Here is a 16,561-nt window from a genome sequence, read left to right as displayed (position 1 = left end):
AATCAGTGACTTTGATAAGTTACAACAACAAAATAAAATACCTCTCACTAATAAACAGTAAAGGTAACAGTTTGCAGAATACCACCCCATCTGTATCTCCTTTAAATACAAAAATCTATGAACGTATGATGCATTTCTTATTTCTCTCTATACTTCATTAAAAAGGAGAAAAGTATTATTTTTGCCATTGTGAGTCTTTTTTTTAGACTAACTTTACTAATGAGCAAAAAGGCTTCTCTCCCACATCATTCTGACTTCATTCATTGTAGTTGCTTTGTAGCTAATTAGAGACAAGCAGACGTGAGGTTTGAATGCTTCAGTTTCATTCATTGCATGTTGCATGTTGCATGTTACAGAATTAGATCCTCATCAGAAAGATACAAGACATTCTCTGACATCGATAGGCTTGTCTTTTCAGTTCTAATGGGATAAAAAGTAAGAAATAACATAATAGTATGCATTGTAGTAAGATGTGCTCATATGTGAATTACAACTGTGAACAGACACGATTGGGAGCATTGCAATTCTATCTTGAAGAAGCTTATCTATATAATAATAATAATATTCGGTTCTTGTACAGCGCATATCACATTTAAACGTCTCTATGCGCTTCAAAATTTGTTCATGACACAAAGTTCAGTGTTAGAAATTGAGCAGTGTTCCCGGAAGTGAGTACATCTTGATCTACTGTGCATTACAACTCATATACTGGTATAATTTCTTTATATTTATATCCTTATATTAATACAAGCCTTCTACTAAAAGGGTTAGGGTTTGTTAGTCAAGGTGTCGTACTTAGTACCTCCCGTATCTTGGGTGCTAACACCAAATCTGTTGATAACCATACAGCATTTGCCTACTACCACCCAAGACAAGAGAGGGCTAAGTATGACAACCAGACCAAAAGTAATACAGTCTGAATTATGTGGTGAGATTTGTCAACTGCATCATTCTTATATCAAGGCTTAGCAGAGTTTTAAGGCATGTCTGTTTAGGTGCAGTGCTTAGTACCCCTCCTCTCTTAGCTGCTAGAACCAAATCTTTTGCTTTTGCCTACTAACTACCAAGATGGGATTGGGCTAAGCACTAAACCCAGATCTTCTACAGCTTCTAAGCTGGAATGATATGATAAGAAAGGTTTCACACTCATGAAGGCAGTGTACTTGTTTCTTTCTCTCACACACCCACAGGAGGCTGAATCTCAAGGCATACCCCCGGGACGTATACAGTGCGCCCTCTACATCATGGAGGAGACAGGGGATGACCTCACTGACCCTATAGCATGGATCGCTGACAACTGGTCAGATGTTGTTCAGGATCTTGCGACTAAGGCCACCCAGGAGCTCAGGGAAAATCTTGAAGTTGATGTAGACACCAAGTACGTGTGACACTCGGTGAAAGAGAAATGAAAAAAAAGATATACCTTTTGTTAGATATAAACAAATTGTTTTTATGCCTCCGTTACGAAGTAGCCGGAGGCATTATGTTTTCGGGTAGTCCGTCCGTCCGTACGTCCGTACGTCCGTCTGTCCGTACGTCCCGTTCTCGTGATCGCGTTATCTGAAGAACCGATTAATGGATTCCTGCCAAACTTTAGTCATGTATGTATCTTGCAGAGCCGATGAACTGATTAGATTTTGGGGTCACGAGGTCAAAGGTCAAAGGTCACAGGGCTCATTATGTATGCAAAAACAGCTTGTGATCGCGTTATCTAAAGAACCGATAGATGGATTCCTGCCAAACTTTAGTCATGTATGTATCTTGCAGAGCCGATGAACTGATTAGATTTTGGGGTCACGAGGTCAAAGGTCAAAGGTCACAGGGCTCATTATGTATGCAAAAACAGCTCGTGATCACGTTATCTCAAGAACCGATAGATGGATTCCTGCCAAACTTTGGTCATGTATGTATCTTGCAGAGCGGATGAACTGATTATATCTTGGGGTCACGAGATGAAAGGTCAAAGGTCACAGGGCTCATTATGTATGCAAAAACAGCTTGTGATCGCGTTATCTCAAGAACCGATTGACGGATTCCTGCCAAACTTAGGTCATGTATGTTACTTGCAGAGCCGATGAACTGATTAGATTTTGGGGTCATGAGGTCAAGGTCAAAGGTCATGCGGCTCATTATGTATGCAAAAATAGCTTGCGATCGCATTATCATTAGAACAGATTGATGGACTCCTGCCAAACTTAGATCATGTATGTATCTTGCAGAGCCAATGAACTGAGTAGATTCTTGGGTCATGAGGTCAAAGGTCAAAGGTCAAAGGTCATGGGCTCATTATGTATGCAAAAATAGCTTGTGAACGCATTCTCATTAGAACTGACAGATGGATTACTATTTAACTCAGGACATCTTGCAGAGCCAATGAACTGAGTAGATTTTAGGGTCATGAGGTCAAAGATCAAAGGGTCATATATGTATATAATGGATTACAATTGAAATTGATTTGAAAAATTTCTTCTGTTTTGGTTTGTAAAATTGCTCCATGACGGAGGCATCATTTTCGACTGCGCGCAGTCGAAGTTCCATCTAGTTATAAATGTAATGCTTCCATGGAGAAATTTCAATTGTTTAAACTCATTTTTCGCTTAAATTTGGTAAATAAAGATCGCGTGCTCAAAGGCAGGTTTAATGCCCGCTGGTTCCAAGATTTTTTCTGACTTGTTTTCAATTACAGATCGAGCACGCGGTCTTCATTTACTGGGTGTAAGCCAAAAATTTGTTTAAACAAACAAATTGCTATAGTACCCTTTTTGGGTGTCAATTTACAATGTACAACTGGATATGTGCTTATCAATTTGGTGATCCTAAGAGATTGAACAAAATTGCATGGAAGAATCAAATACAGTCTATTGTGACTAGATTTGCAAATTTTAAAAAAGGACACAACTCAATCATGAAGTTCTACTACTCGCACTCCTGCAAAAGTTATGCGGCCAATTTTTTTACATTTGCCCAAATCGTGAATTCAACCCTGGACCAAGTGCAATAACTAACTCTAGACCTAAAATTCAGAACCATCATCCTATCCTTTATCTTTGATGAAAACCTTGAGCAAAAATCACCAGAAAATGTGCAGGGTCATTGTGCATTATTTGAAAAACCTTTAATAATTGTATGTGAAAGTTTCCTAATACTTGAATTTGAACTGCTAAGAGCTCTATGTTTGTGATTTCAGTCTGAACTATACATTCTCTTGAAAACCTTTCTTGTTATTCATAACCTTAGAATAATGGAGCTTGTCCAGTTGAGTGAGGAATCAGCGGAGAAGTGCCTTGAGGAATGCTCCGGAAACACGCAGGAAGCCATCAAGGAGTGTACTCAGAGGATACAAGAAAAGGTGATTGTCTTGGCTTACTTCAAGGATGACGTTACTTCTACTTAAGTACTTGCAAAATCCTGTCAAGACAAAGATAATGGGACATCATTGAATCTAGAGTTTGTAAAACAATAGCATAGTAAACGACTGTTGAGCATACTGTCTTCATTGTTTCATTTTGTTTTTATGAACCATACTTATTGGTTACATATGTCAAAAAGATGTTCATATTGACTTAAAGAAATTTAGATGACTTCACAATATGTAGATTTGGGTAAAAAAGAATACATTTAACCTGAATAGAAATACCACTTCAGGAAAACAAGAGGTCTTTATAACCAGATGGTCGTTATGTTCCCTTGAATTGGATTCAGTGAAATGGTCAGTTTGAGGACAGAAATTGTGGTCTCCATAGATGGGTGGTCTTTCTACACTGGTGACTGTTACGACTGTGGCATTCTCAAAACATTGTCCTTTGAGTCTTCAAAACTTCACCCTCCACCCAGGTGTAAATAGGTACCTGATATGCTTGAGCGCTAGTTACTTTGGCAGCTTGGCTATAACCAGGGTAAGATGTGTAAAGCGTCATGAGCGTCAGAGCCTGGCAGATAGCACCGCTTCCGTAATTAACGTTGTATAAACCGCCCTCGTGTATTAACCGCACCCCTCTTTTTCGCCCTTGTTGTTTGTGTAAGATCATTACGGTAATGTAAATTAAAAAACAGTAGGGACCTAGGATAGAACCTTGTGGTACACCATGTAATAGAAGAAAAATTGGAGGAATTATTATTATAAACTACATATTGAGATCTATCAGAAAGATTACTTTCAAACCAAGATGACAGACAAATTTGAGTGTTGTTCTAGTTTTGGTGAGTCAACACACCGATTACCGAGCTGGGATACATTGCCAGGCATAGCGCCAGGTGGAGGGGTATAAATCGAAACTTTAATTATTATTTTTTTTATTATTATTTTTTTTTTTGGTGTACCGTGTATAAGCCGCACCCCCGACTTTGAATTTTTTCGGTGACAAAAAGGTGCGGCTTATACACGGTTAATACACCATTAATTACGGTATATAAATAGCCATATTATTGTTATCATAAAAGCAGCATTAAATTTGCAGTATTGTAAAAAACTTAGTTCGAATCCCAAAATGGTGATGTTTTCTTCATCTTCTTTTACATTTTGGTTCTATAATAGCTGCATTCTAAATTTGTGGTATGGTAACTTGATACTCTTATCTGGCATGAGAGTTTCCCACATTTCCAGATTTTTTGAGGCCAAAAACAACAACCAAAATACCCAGCTGAATTGCGAAATTTCCTTTATCATTTCCGCGGTTTCCCATTTTTTTAACCCTGTTTTTAATATATTCAGGAAGTTCATGTAGTTAGGTTTTACTAGTTTTATTCTGTTGAAAATCTTCCTGTCACGTTCCAAAGTTCATTGCGTAACAAGGTCACATGCTTCCAAGTGTGTTCTTAAAATGTCGCAACTTCCCCTAAAAAGTTTGCCCGATTGACAGGAAGTTGACAGTGACTCACCACTGATAAACCCCAGATTTAAAGGTGCCTTGGCATAGATTCAAAGCTAATTCACATACATATCATAAGCTGGAAAAAGCCTTGAAGTAAGAAAGATTACGACCCATATTCTACTCAAATTCAAACCTGATGCTGAGCTTAAAACCCATCTGCACTAGTTTGGCCAGGAAGGATTAGACCTCCCTGCACGGTCACTGATGGGTGATTATCTCATCAAATCAGCTCACAATTAACCTAAGAAAAAGGGGATCATGGGGGACCAACAGGCACCAATTTGGCATTGTTTGCTATATAGAGGGCGCAAGTAGCTATAAGTAGTGCAGTGGGGCTTTAAGCTTTTGCTCAAAAGTAAAAATTAGTCCGAGGTATAAATTTTCCTTTGTTAAATGTTATCTTAGAGCCAGGGTTGATCTGGTTTAGCTGAATTAGTAGAACATAAATTTTTCTTGGGCTTTCAGTCGCAAAATCATTGCAAATCGATCATACAAGTGACATGGTACATTAATGATAAGCTACACATGTACTTCACAAACAAATCATAAACCAGAAGTAAACCTAAAGGGACAAAAAGTTTGAGCTCCCCATATCTGGAGGTTGATTACGTGTGGTACATGTATGTCATGATTTACTGTTAGCTTAGTTTATTTGTGGTTCATATAATTATCACAGTTCTTAGAAGTAATATCAACAGGACATGCCTTATCTTGATTGCTACCATGAAGTCAGTCACCTCTTGTGTTTGTCATGTGATTCAATGATTCAAATGATTTCTCATGCAAAACATAATACAATGAATAATTATATCACAAAACGTATGCAATGAAACGACAAATATAATAGAAAAAGCATGAGAAAAGAGGAACTAACTAGAAGCAGAGCTTGTTGAAGTGTTATTCCCTCAGATGCTGTTTTACAATATAACATGAACAAAGTATGCTTAAAAATCAATAAATAGACAAATATGAAGCTAAGAAATTCTAGATTTTTTTTTTTTTTTTGGGGGGGGGAGGGAATAAAAAAGAGGAAAAATGGAGGCAAAAAGAAAGAAAGATACAAAGAAGGGAAAATGAATGATTGCAAACGCTCTAGAAAAAGGAAATTAGATCAGTAGAATGAGGGAGAAAGAGATTGACATACATGCCAACTGTTCAGATTAAAGAGGAACATTCCTCTTTTGGGGAGAAGATAATTATCATTTTAATGCAGGTGTTCCTCTTCCTGTACAAATTTGTCTGTAGTATTGAATAGGAGAGTTAGGATTGTTCCTCTTTTTTTTGAAAATAGCATAATTTGTACAGATTTCTGATTTTCAAATGTTGGCATGTATGGATTGAGATAGAGATTGAGCCGGGAGTCAAACAAACCAAGATTCATATGTGTTTAATGTGTATAGACTGGTAATTTGTCTAAGAGATGGATCTATGTTACGGTATTCCAAAATACTGGACTGGTGTAAATAACTGTTTTTTGTGCGACATTGCATCATATCTTTGTTTATTTAACTAGATCTTAGAAATCCAAGAGGTCGGTAGCTACTCCGTGGATGACATTGTTGCCATTTTGAAGCAGGATGATGTGAGGGGGGATCCTGAGAAGGCACTAGACGCCCTCCAGGTGAAGGCTATGGCTGAGTATGTGGACAGGGTCTGGACACCAACACATGATGATGACAATGAGTACTTCCAAGAGGCCATCAAAAATGATGATGTGAGTTATGAAGAAATGATGAAAAATATGTATGAAAGAAGGACTTGTGGCCCCTAATTGGGATTTTATAATGTTGATTATCTGGTATTTCAATTACATGACTGTTACATGTATCACTGGCAAAGGTGGCTCAATAGTAATTGCGGAACATGCTACACTGTTGCATCAGAAATGTTAAATCTCTAGAAACATTTCAATTGAAACTAAAGCACCTTCTGTTTGCCAATAAGATAATGTTTGTATATGTTTTATAACCTATATAGTATATAGTAGTAGTACTATAATATATTAACCCTATCTAGCCCGGGGGGGGGGGGGGGCTTTAGGAGCCCCCTCTACATTTTTCGCGATAATTTTTTAACGCAAGAAAATCTTGCACTGAAATTTTGGGACTTTTTTCTTTCGAGTCTTGCGCATCATTTGCAAGAAATTTTTTCGAAAATCAGACCTACCATTACAAAGTCACGTGTCCTTTTGTCTTTGCATGTCAGCCCGAAAATTGCTCATTTTTTTTATTTGTGTACAAAACATATTGTAATCTCATTTTTCAAATGAAGAGATAAAACATTAGTTATTTGGTCTTGTTTATAGTTAAGGTGTTTATTTTGGGGTCAAAATAATTGTATTATAGTTGGAAATGAAATAAAACAACAAAAACAATGAAATACATGAGTTAAAAAAACAAAGAAATACATAAGAAATTATCAAAACAATAGATAACATAAGGAATAACCTGGCTCTTCCAATTTTTTTGGCTGTATTATTATCCCAAATGGTCTAAATAATATATGTAGTGAAAATTAATGTTTAAATATGAAGAATATATGATTTATGGATAAGAATGTGAATGTTATTACCATATTTGCATAAATTACCATAAATATGCAAATGAGTGAATTTTTCAAAAAAATTGAAATTACCATAGTATTCTATACACTTCACTTGACATGTATGCAAATTTTTGCAGCGATAGGTCATTTCACGGGCTATGCAGTTTCCAAATAGCCCGGGCTATATAGGGTTAAAGGAAACCTCACCCCAAAGAATAAAAATAATGTTGGTATGTCTGAAGTGCCCTACACATCCTTGTAATGAGAGTTTGAGAATCTTTCACTTGTACAGAGCTGCCAACCATTCCGTTTTTGCCGGAATTACTCCGTTTTTCCCTCCAAATTACGGCATTACGTTTTTTCTTCATAAAATATGTTTTTTAATTTTTTTTTTAATTTTTTTTTTTTTTTTTTTTTTTTTTTTTTTTTTTTTTTTTTTTTTTTTTACATTCCGCACGTCAAACAACTGCCCTAAAATGGTGATTTGATCACAAATTCAATAGAAAACTAAATTTAAAACATACTTGAAAAGAAAAATATTCTCAAAAAGAATGAAATGCCGATAATACCAAAAAAATTCCTCCTTGTATGGAAAAAACAGCATGATGAATGAACATTTCTGCATTGGAAGTGTGTCGCGCGTGGTTGTAACTTTCGTTTTTATGAATTCCTTTTTTTGGCTTGAAATTCCTTTTTTTTGCCATCATGATTCCTTTTTTTGGTTGCACAAGGTTGGCAGCTCTGCTTGTAATGTACATTACAGAAGTACAAAGATACATTTTAGTAGGTTGATTCAGAGCAGAGAAGATGGAATGTAAGAGTAAATTTGGTATCATCATCATCCTCTTTAACAGCGCTCTATCAGGATGTTAATGGTTGAGTATAACATGCGCAGCTGGGGCCGTGCACAGACAGCCGCCAAGCTAATCATACGCAAGGAGTTTCTAGTGGACGATGTTGTGACAGCTGCGGAGGAATGCGGAGATCTGCGACGTTCCGAAGTCTTCTTGAAGCAAACGTGCTCAGTCTGTTATATTGATCTACCAAGAAACAAGGTCTGTGATATTTTTTTTTTTTAAATTATCTGTAACCTGTGGTTTGTTTTTGTGTCTGAAGAAGAGGGATAGAAAGATGTTAATAATCCTGATGACGATGGTGATATTAGAATGTATCGATACAATTTTGCAGAACATGTTAGTTGTGTGTATTATTATCAAGCCTTATATTCTCCTTGCCCCAATTTCTGCCTCTCTCTCTCTCTCTCTCTCTCTGTCTCTGTCTCTGTCTCTGTCTGTTTGTCACTGTCATTTCCTGACTCTGTTCTCTCTGTGTCCCTTTCTCTTGTTCCCCCGCTACCCCACCCCTGTCTCTGCCACTCGTTTAATATCAACTTCAGGGAATTTCCTTATAAGTATAATAACATGATCGTTGCTTTTGTTTTTTGCGCAGCTGATGTCATTGATCAATTGCCAGTGCATGATGTGTCGTGAATGCGTCATCGAGCATTTCGAGATCATTGCCAAGGACAAGAGCATCATGAAAGGCAAATGTCCGCATTGTGATCAGCCTGACCTGGATGATCCTGCCGTGGCAGCAGACTATTTTGCATTCCTGGATATCCTTGTGAGTATTTTTCTGAAATATTAGAATATCTTGGATAGTTTGAATCATCAACACAGTCAGAAGGCATGGTGGCTCAGTAATAGAGCAGTGGTCTTATATAAACTAGGAGGTCTCGGGATGGAAACCAAGTTGACGCACTTGTGCCCTTTAGTAATTACCAATGTAGAACTTAAGCCATAAGTCCATTTATTACTTATCTACAGATGTCCTCCTGCTATTTATCTACAAGTATACCTTCATAGCAGTCAAGTGAAATAAAGTCTTTATCATTGATGATTATCATCAACAACATATCGAAACCTTTTTACAAATTTCCCTTGTGCTTACTATCAGGTTATCCAATGGAGTAGACTACTGTATACTTGATTATCACCACCTCGATCATTATTAAATTCCAATCAAGTCCATAGGTTTTTTATGCCTCCCCTCCGCTACAAAGTAGCCGGAGGCATTATGTTTTTGGGTTGTCCGTCCATCCGTACGTCCCGTTCTCGTGATCGCGTTATCTCAGGAACCAATTGATGGATTCCCGCGAAACTTGAGCCATGTATGTATCTTGCATAGCCAATGAACTGATTAGATCTTGGGGTCGCGAGATCAAAGGTCAAAGGTCACAGGACTCATTATGTATGCAAAAATAGCTCATGATCGAGTTATCTCAAGAACCCATTAATGGATTCCCGCCAAACTTGGGTCATGTATGTATCTTGCAGAGCCAATGAACTGATTAGATTTTTGGGTCACAAGGTCAAAGGTCACAGGGCTCATTATGTATTCAAAAATAGCTCATGATCGCTTTATCTCAAGAACCCATTGATGGATTCCCACCGAACTTGGGTCATGTATTTATCTTGCAGAGCCAATGAACTGATTAAATTTGGGGGTAACAAGGTCAAATGTCAAAGGTCAATGATGGTGAAACAAAGGTGAAACAATGAAAAAACGCTTCAAAAAGACCAGTTGAGTCCACATAAACAAATTACAATCCATGCTCTAACAAAATGATTGGGCCTTCATCATCATCATCATCGTCATCATCATTATCATTATCACCATCATCATCATTAATATCATCATCATCATTAATATCTTCATCATCATTATCATCATCATCATCATCATCATCACCATCATCGTCATCATCGTCATCGTCATCGTCATCATCATCATCATATCATCATCATCATCATCATCATCATCAACATCATCAACATCATCATCACCAGCACCATCACCAGCACCATTATCATCATCATCATCATCATCATCACTGTGTACATATATGTAAGCATGATGATCTATAATTGTATAACTTTCAGCTGCGTGACATGCTGAGCCCTGATGTGTATGAGCTGTTTCAGAGGAAGCTCCGGGATTGGAACTTGATGCAGGATAAGAATTTCTGCTGGTGTGCACATGTGAGTCCTTTCTCTTAAAGCCCCACTGCACTACTTGATAGCTACTTGCGCCCTCTAATATAGCAAACAATGCCTAATCGGTGACCATTGGTCCCCCATGATCCTCTTTTTCTTATGTTAATAGATAGATGAGATAACCACCTGTCAGTGACCATGCAGGGATGTCTAATCCCTCCTGGCCAAACTAGTACAGTGGGGCTTTAATCTCCTCTCAGTAATTAATCAAGCAGTTGTATGTAATGGGTCCATCACCAAATCAGTCGATGAGGAAATAAGTACCAGGTAGAAGATTCTCTAAAGGATTTGTTGCCTGTGGACTATGTTAGTATCCTTTAGAATGTAAGTGTGTATGTCATACCCTTTAGGCTTAGTGATCCTGGCCAGCTTAAAACAGGATGGCAGCCTCCACTTATTAATTCTTGTACATACAATCGCAAGTCCTCCAATCAATCACAAGTTTGCAATCTCCTATCTCTTATGTACATAGTTGCGATTGAAATCAATCGCAAATAAGTTTTGATTGATATCAACTCTTTGTCATACAGGGCCCTGTTCAGAAACAGATCTATTCCCCTGTAAAATTAATATAGTCCTGACAATTCACACGCTATTTTTGAAGAGTGCACTTACTACTCTAATATGTACAGGATATCACCTTCTACTCAGACCCCTACTTTTAATCTTGTCAGTGGTAATAACTACACAAATCTTTATCAGTTGGAAAAAATAACTGTAATTAACTCTGTGAAATCAATATTTCCTCCACACATTTGCAGTGCAATTCTGGCTTCATCAACGGAGCACCAGACAGGCGCAAGATGCGTTGTCCCGAGTGCAACAAGCTGACGTGCTTCCATTGTAAGAAGCAATGGATGGACCAACACGAGGGTATCAGCTGCGAGGCGTTCCAGCAGTGGAAAGAGAACAATGACCCTGATCTACAAGCCCAGGGTCTGGCTGCCCATCTCAATGAAAACGGCATTGGTGAGTACAGCTAGGGGATCCTGGATTGTGGCAAACTTGAAGACCCTTGGATGTGTTTAGTTTAACAGTCAAACCTGCTTAAGTGACCACCTGTCTACACAAAGGCCACATTTTTTGTTTCTAATACAAAATCTGAAGTTGTCTCAATTTTCCTTACGGTAACAAATTATGTGCCCCAGTTTTTGTTGTCATACATGTACTTCCCTGATATACAGCAAATTAGTAATACCCCTTGTAAGTTTGATGTTTTTTTTGTTTTAAAACTTGTAACTTAAGTTGAAAGGTGGACTGGTTGAATTGGGGCCTTTGTTGAATGATTTTAGATGTAAGCTTTAATATGTCACCTCCTAAAGAAAAATAGATCAGGACAAATTAATTTTTCACATACTTAAATAAATTACAAAACTTAGTAAGGGTATGAATGATGTAATTATTGACTGTATGTTCCCCTTTTTCATATACATTATAAAAGTTTTATAATATTTCTCCCTCCACAGAGTGTCCTCGCTGTAAGATGAGGTTTGAGTTGGCCAAAGGTGGATGTATGCATTTCAAATGTCCTCAGTGTACTTTTGAATTCTGCTGCGGATGCAGTCAACCAATCAAAAGAGGAGATGTAAGTTCAAATGATGCTTATGTTGTCTCTTTTTTTTTTAAATACTGCACAAGAAAATGTAGAATAGCTTTACAGCAGAGTATTTGTTTATTTTAGATACTTTTGTATATGAATATTCAAATGCATAGTTAACATCACTAGGCCACAAAAAAAGATGCCCTTTTTTTTTTAGTATCCAAAGTGTTCCATATGCATTATACAAAATTGTTATTTAAATCATCATAATTTATTTCTTGTCTGCCCATTTTTCTGATTTTCCAAAATGTTCAACATGAATTATACAAATTTAAGTCATAATAATTTATTTCGCTTCCAATCTGATAAAAAGTTAGAATGTTCTATCATAAGATACATGACATCTATTTGATGTACAGCATATATGTCATGATTAACTAGATCATGTTTTTATTTTCTGACTGGTTCATGCATGTCTATTTTGTATCATTAACATTGTATAATAGACTATGGTATGGTATATTTATATGCTAATGAAATGAAATGAATTAATAATGATGATAATAATAGATACCGCTACATTTACATTTCACACATATCCACCCCAAGGGATGATCAAGGTGTCTTCAAAGGACTTTATTTTTACACTGGATTTAGGGCAATCAAGCTGAAAGCTTTTGAGGGATAGTGAAAGTGCAAAATGAAAGCAAATTCCTTTCCCTTCAACGTATGAATGATATCAAGCATGTTTACCTATTCTCTCTTATTATTACAGGCTTGTAACAAGTTTGGTTCCTGCCTTCGTAAGGGTCTCCATGCCCACCATCCTAGGGACTGTCTCTTTTATCTCCGGGATGAGGACATCAATTTCCTCCAAAAACTTCTCGATGTAAGTGTCTCCTCTTCCCCAGTCCTATCCTGAATGAAATGAGTTTTTATCCCTGTAGAGTTTGTCTATTTCTTCATCAGAAGTGCACTTGAGAATTCATTCTTGAAGCGAAAGTGTTAATTTGTTTCTAACAACACGTTTATTGCTACACTTCAAAACTTCATGAGAGGCTCTTCCATTTCATCTCTTTCCTCATCGGAAGTGCACTCAAGTGCCCAATCATGAATTGTTTTTATTTTTTAATTACATTGTGTAGTACATGTAAGTATGCGCAGGCACAGATAGACATGCCCGTCTAATGAGGCATTTTTATTTTTAATATTATTTAAGTGCTAAAAATATCACACTTTTTAGAGTTAATAAAAAAAAAAGTGACTATCTCCCATCTAAACATTTGATTAGGTTCAACTCAGCTGTTTTATGAAATCTAATGTTTGCATGTTGCAGAGGTGTTGAACTCTTCATTTGTTAATGATTAAAGCGCGGGACTGCAAAATCGGAGTATAAGGTACATATTCACTGTAATTGTGACTAAATTTGACCGTGGCAGTCCAGTGTTTGTTCTAGTAGTCGACCAAAAGCAGAGAAAGAGTAAACATTTTGTTTATCTGGTGACTATTGACTTTTGATAGGATGCAGACGTGGAGTACAACAAGGAGCCTCCAGAAGGAGCCGAGGAGAACGAGGAGGGGGTATGTGGGGTCAAGGAGCAGAAGGAGGGGCCCTTTGGCTTGGAGGATGATAAGTGCGGCAGGAAAGTGACCCATGGAAATGCCGGACTCTGCAGGTAGGGCATCATCTCACGTTTCTGCTTTCTTTCAATGGCACGTTTCTTTGCCACGATCAATGTCTTATTGCTGTTTAAGGTTGTTTTATTAATAGGTTTTTGCTCATTTATTTTTCTCTTTTGTTTAGCTTAGTGGTAGAAATGTAGACCAAAGTTGTAGTTTAGGTAAAAACATTTTTTGTTTTTTTCTCTACAAAGTTATCAGATGTTTATTTTGGATTAAACATCTCGTGAATTTTTTCAAAAAACAAATTATTATTCATTTTCTATTTGGTCATTCTGTAGCTGACCCATTGTTTAACAAAAACATATCGCATCTCATCGAACCAACTGAATGAATGTGAACCCAAGCAAGCAATTCGTTTTCAACCTGGCTTACTATTAAACTGAACACAATTTCTCAATATGTGTTTGGAATGGAATCAAAATTTTACCCCAAATTAGCAATTACAACAAAATCATAATTCTGTTCCAATGGTTATGTTTATTTTGTATTTGTTTCTGAAGGCTACACTACATTGAGTACCTAGTGGGTTTGATCAACGTTAAGAACATTGACCCAGCTAAGAGTTTCCCCATCACACAGCTGGATGCTATATTGAAGCGTGAAGAGATCGCGGTTCCAGACAGACGGCCAGGTGAAGCGGATCCCGATTACAGGAGGCGCCTCCTTCAGGTAGCTGATTTTAGTTTGTTTACATATTCAAGATTAAGATTCAAATTTTATTCTCCATAGATTTATATGTGATACAGAAATTTGCTTTCTATTGCTAATATATGGAGAGGCAGATCCTATGAAGGCAGCCCTGTGTGTCGTAGAGAGCGATAGATTAGCGAGTTTTCGCTCGGTGATGCAAGTGCTGCCTACGGGGTATTTAAATGAGCCTTGACAGTCTCCTTACTCTAGCTCCTGTGCGATCTATATGCAGTTTCGCAACTCTGAATACGCAGAGTTTCTACGCTTGCGTGACGTCAGAAAAGTTGTATCACCTGTTTGCACATGTGAAAGTAAACAAGCACTCTGATTGGCTGATCACGCCACCCCGTACTAGCTAACCCCGTGGGCTAAATACTGTCATAGGTTTGGACGCTACACAAACATTTTTGCTCTGAGTGCGACCCCCGCTAATGTTGTTAGATGCCATTTTTTCCCCCCAATCCCTTTTTTTTTTTTACTCACTATCACCCCTGGGAGGGGGAAGGGGAGGGGCACTCAACCCTATGGTGGATGCACCACGATGTAGTAGGTTTTACATGTAGTTAGGTGTGAGGTAAGATTCTGTCTGTTAGCTACATAGACATTGAGTTACCTGTAGATTTAACTTTAAGAAGTATTGTATCTAAGTTTGATATTTCATAAAATCTATTTTTCTAAGACCATATTAGTGAAAATCATGACATGCAAAAACATAACAAAAGTGTATTTCTTTCATTTCATTTCATTTAGAATGTGCAAACTCAACTTCCTCTTAAAAAGGCTTCAAAAGACAAAGTGAGGTGAAAGGAAAGTGCAACTAAATTCTGCAGTGAAGAAAAATAGATGCAATAAAGGAGAAGAGAAGGCTGCATGCATAATTGGAAGGAAAAAAGGGGAACTTGCTTCCAAAATAGAAGTTAAAAGGGGAGAAGAGAAGATAGAAGGAGGAAAAGAAATAATGCATCCAGAGATAAAGCTAGAGGGAGGAAAAAAGATCCATGGAAGGAATGCTGGAAGATTGCTGGAGGTTTGGAGAGTTCAGCAATGCTGAGGAGAGGAGGAAACGCTCATGGATGGGTGGAGGAAGCTAGTAGAGGATGGTGGAGATGAGGAAGATTCAGACTGGAAGAAATGAAGGAGATTCAGACTGGAAGAAAAGAAGGAGATTCAGACTGAAAGAAAAGAAGGAGATTCGGACTGGAAGAAAAGAAGGAGATTCGGACTGGAAGAAATGAAGGAGATTCGGACTGGAAGAAAAGAAGGAGATTCAGACTGGAAGAAAAGAAGGAGATTCGGACTGGAAGAAAAGAAGGAGATTCGGACTGGAAGAAATGAAGGAGATTCGGACTGGAAGAAAAGAAGGAGATTCGGACTGGAAGAAATGAAGTAAATATGGACTGGAAGAAAAGAAGGAGATTCGGACTGGAAGAAAAGAAGGAGATTCGGACTGGAAGAAAAGAAGAAGATTTGGACTGGAAGAAATGAAGGAGATTCGGACTGGAAGAAATGAAGGAGATTCGGACTGGAAGAAAAGAAGGAGATTCGTGGGAAGAGGATGGAATGTTCTAGATGTTGTGGAGGTGAGGATGATAGGGAGGGTACCAGGGATAAGGAGAAGAAGGGGATTATCAGAGGATGCACCGTGATGGGATCTTCACTAGAAAGGCACTGAATGTACCAGATGTGATGGAGCCTGAGAGCACAAGGAGGAGTGTTGCGAGGGGCTGGAGGAGAGGAACCAGAAGACGCAGGATAATGAGGAAAGTAAGGAGAATGATGTTGAGGGGATGAGCTAGAGAAGGAGTGTTATGAGGGGCTGGAGGAGAGGGTGGAGGATAACAAGGTTCTGGGATGGATCTGGAGAAAGATGAAGTGGGATGAGATAGAACCAAGAGGAGAAGGAGCTTGAAAAGTGTAATCTAACAGAAGTGATTTGACAAAAATACGTCTTGTACCTATATTTGTTTCTGCTTTTCATTGCTTACTCAAGCAATGAAAACTATCAGAAATGTTGAATCACAGGTTTTCTGAGCAGGAGGTTGCGATAAGTCACTACATGGCATCTAAAAAGAAAATACATAACAAAGAAAGAAAGAATGGGAGAGATAATCATTCTACTGTAGGTAGAATGATTATCTCTCCCATTCTTTTGTAGGTATGGCAGCTTCAGAAGAAGG

General features: G+C 37.8%; 1 protein-coding gene across 4 annotated transcripts in view; it reads left to right on the top strand.

Moving 5' to 3' along the window:
- Positions 1-16,262, top strand: part of LOC100892326 — a 41,743-nt gene extending 25,481 nt beyond the window's left edge. For all 4 annotated transcript variants that reach the window (XM_030977958.1, XM_030977949.1, XM_030977955.1 and 1 more), the window contains 12 exons: positions 1,191-1,378; positions 3,238-3,349; positions 6,385-6,585; positions 8,270-8,470; positions 8,865-9,038; positions 10,358-10,456; positions 11,233-11,440; positions 11,938-12,056; positions 12,787-12,900; positions 13,533-13,687; positions 14,195-14,363; positions 15,135-16,262. In XM_030977958.1, coding sequence (XP_030833818.1) covers positions 1,191-1,378; positions 3,238-3,349; positions 6,385-6,585; positions 8,270-8,470; positions 8,865-9,038; positions 10,358-10,456; positions 11,233-11,440; positions 11,938-12,056; positions 12,787-12,900; positions 13,533-13,687; positions 14,195-14,363; positions 15,135-15,188 — 1,794 coding nt within the window. In that variant the 3' untranslated portion in view covers positions 15,189-16,262. The remainder of the gene's footprint in view (positions 1-1,190; positions 1,379-3,237; positions 3,350-6,384; positions 6,586-8,269; positions 8,471-8,864; positions 9,039-10,357; positions 10,457-11,232; positions 11,441-11,937; positions 12,057-12,786; positions 12,901-13,532; positions 13,688-14,194; positions 14,364-15,134) is intronic.
- The last annotated feature ends 299 nt before the right edge of the window (positions 16,263-16,561 follow it).

This window comes from Strongylocentrotus purpuratus, unplaced genomic scaffold (genome assembly GCF_000002235.5).
Source record: "Strongylocentrotus purpuratus isolate Spur 01 unplaced genomic scaffold, Spur_5.0 spur5_contig_810, whole genome shotgun sequence".
In the NCBI taxonomy this organism is placed as follows: Eukaryota; Metazoa; Echinodermata; class Echinoidea; order Camarodonta; family Strongylocentrotidae; genus Strongylocentrotus; species Strongylocentrotus purpuratus.
This window is presented reverse-complemented; position numbering and strand designations above follow the sequence as displayed.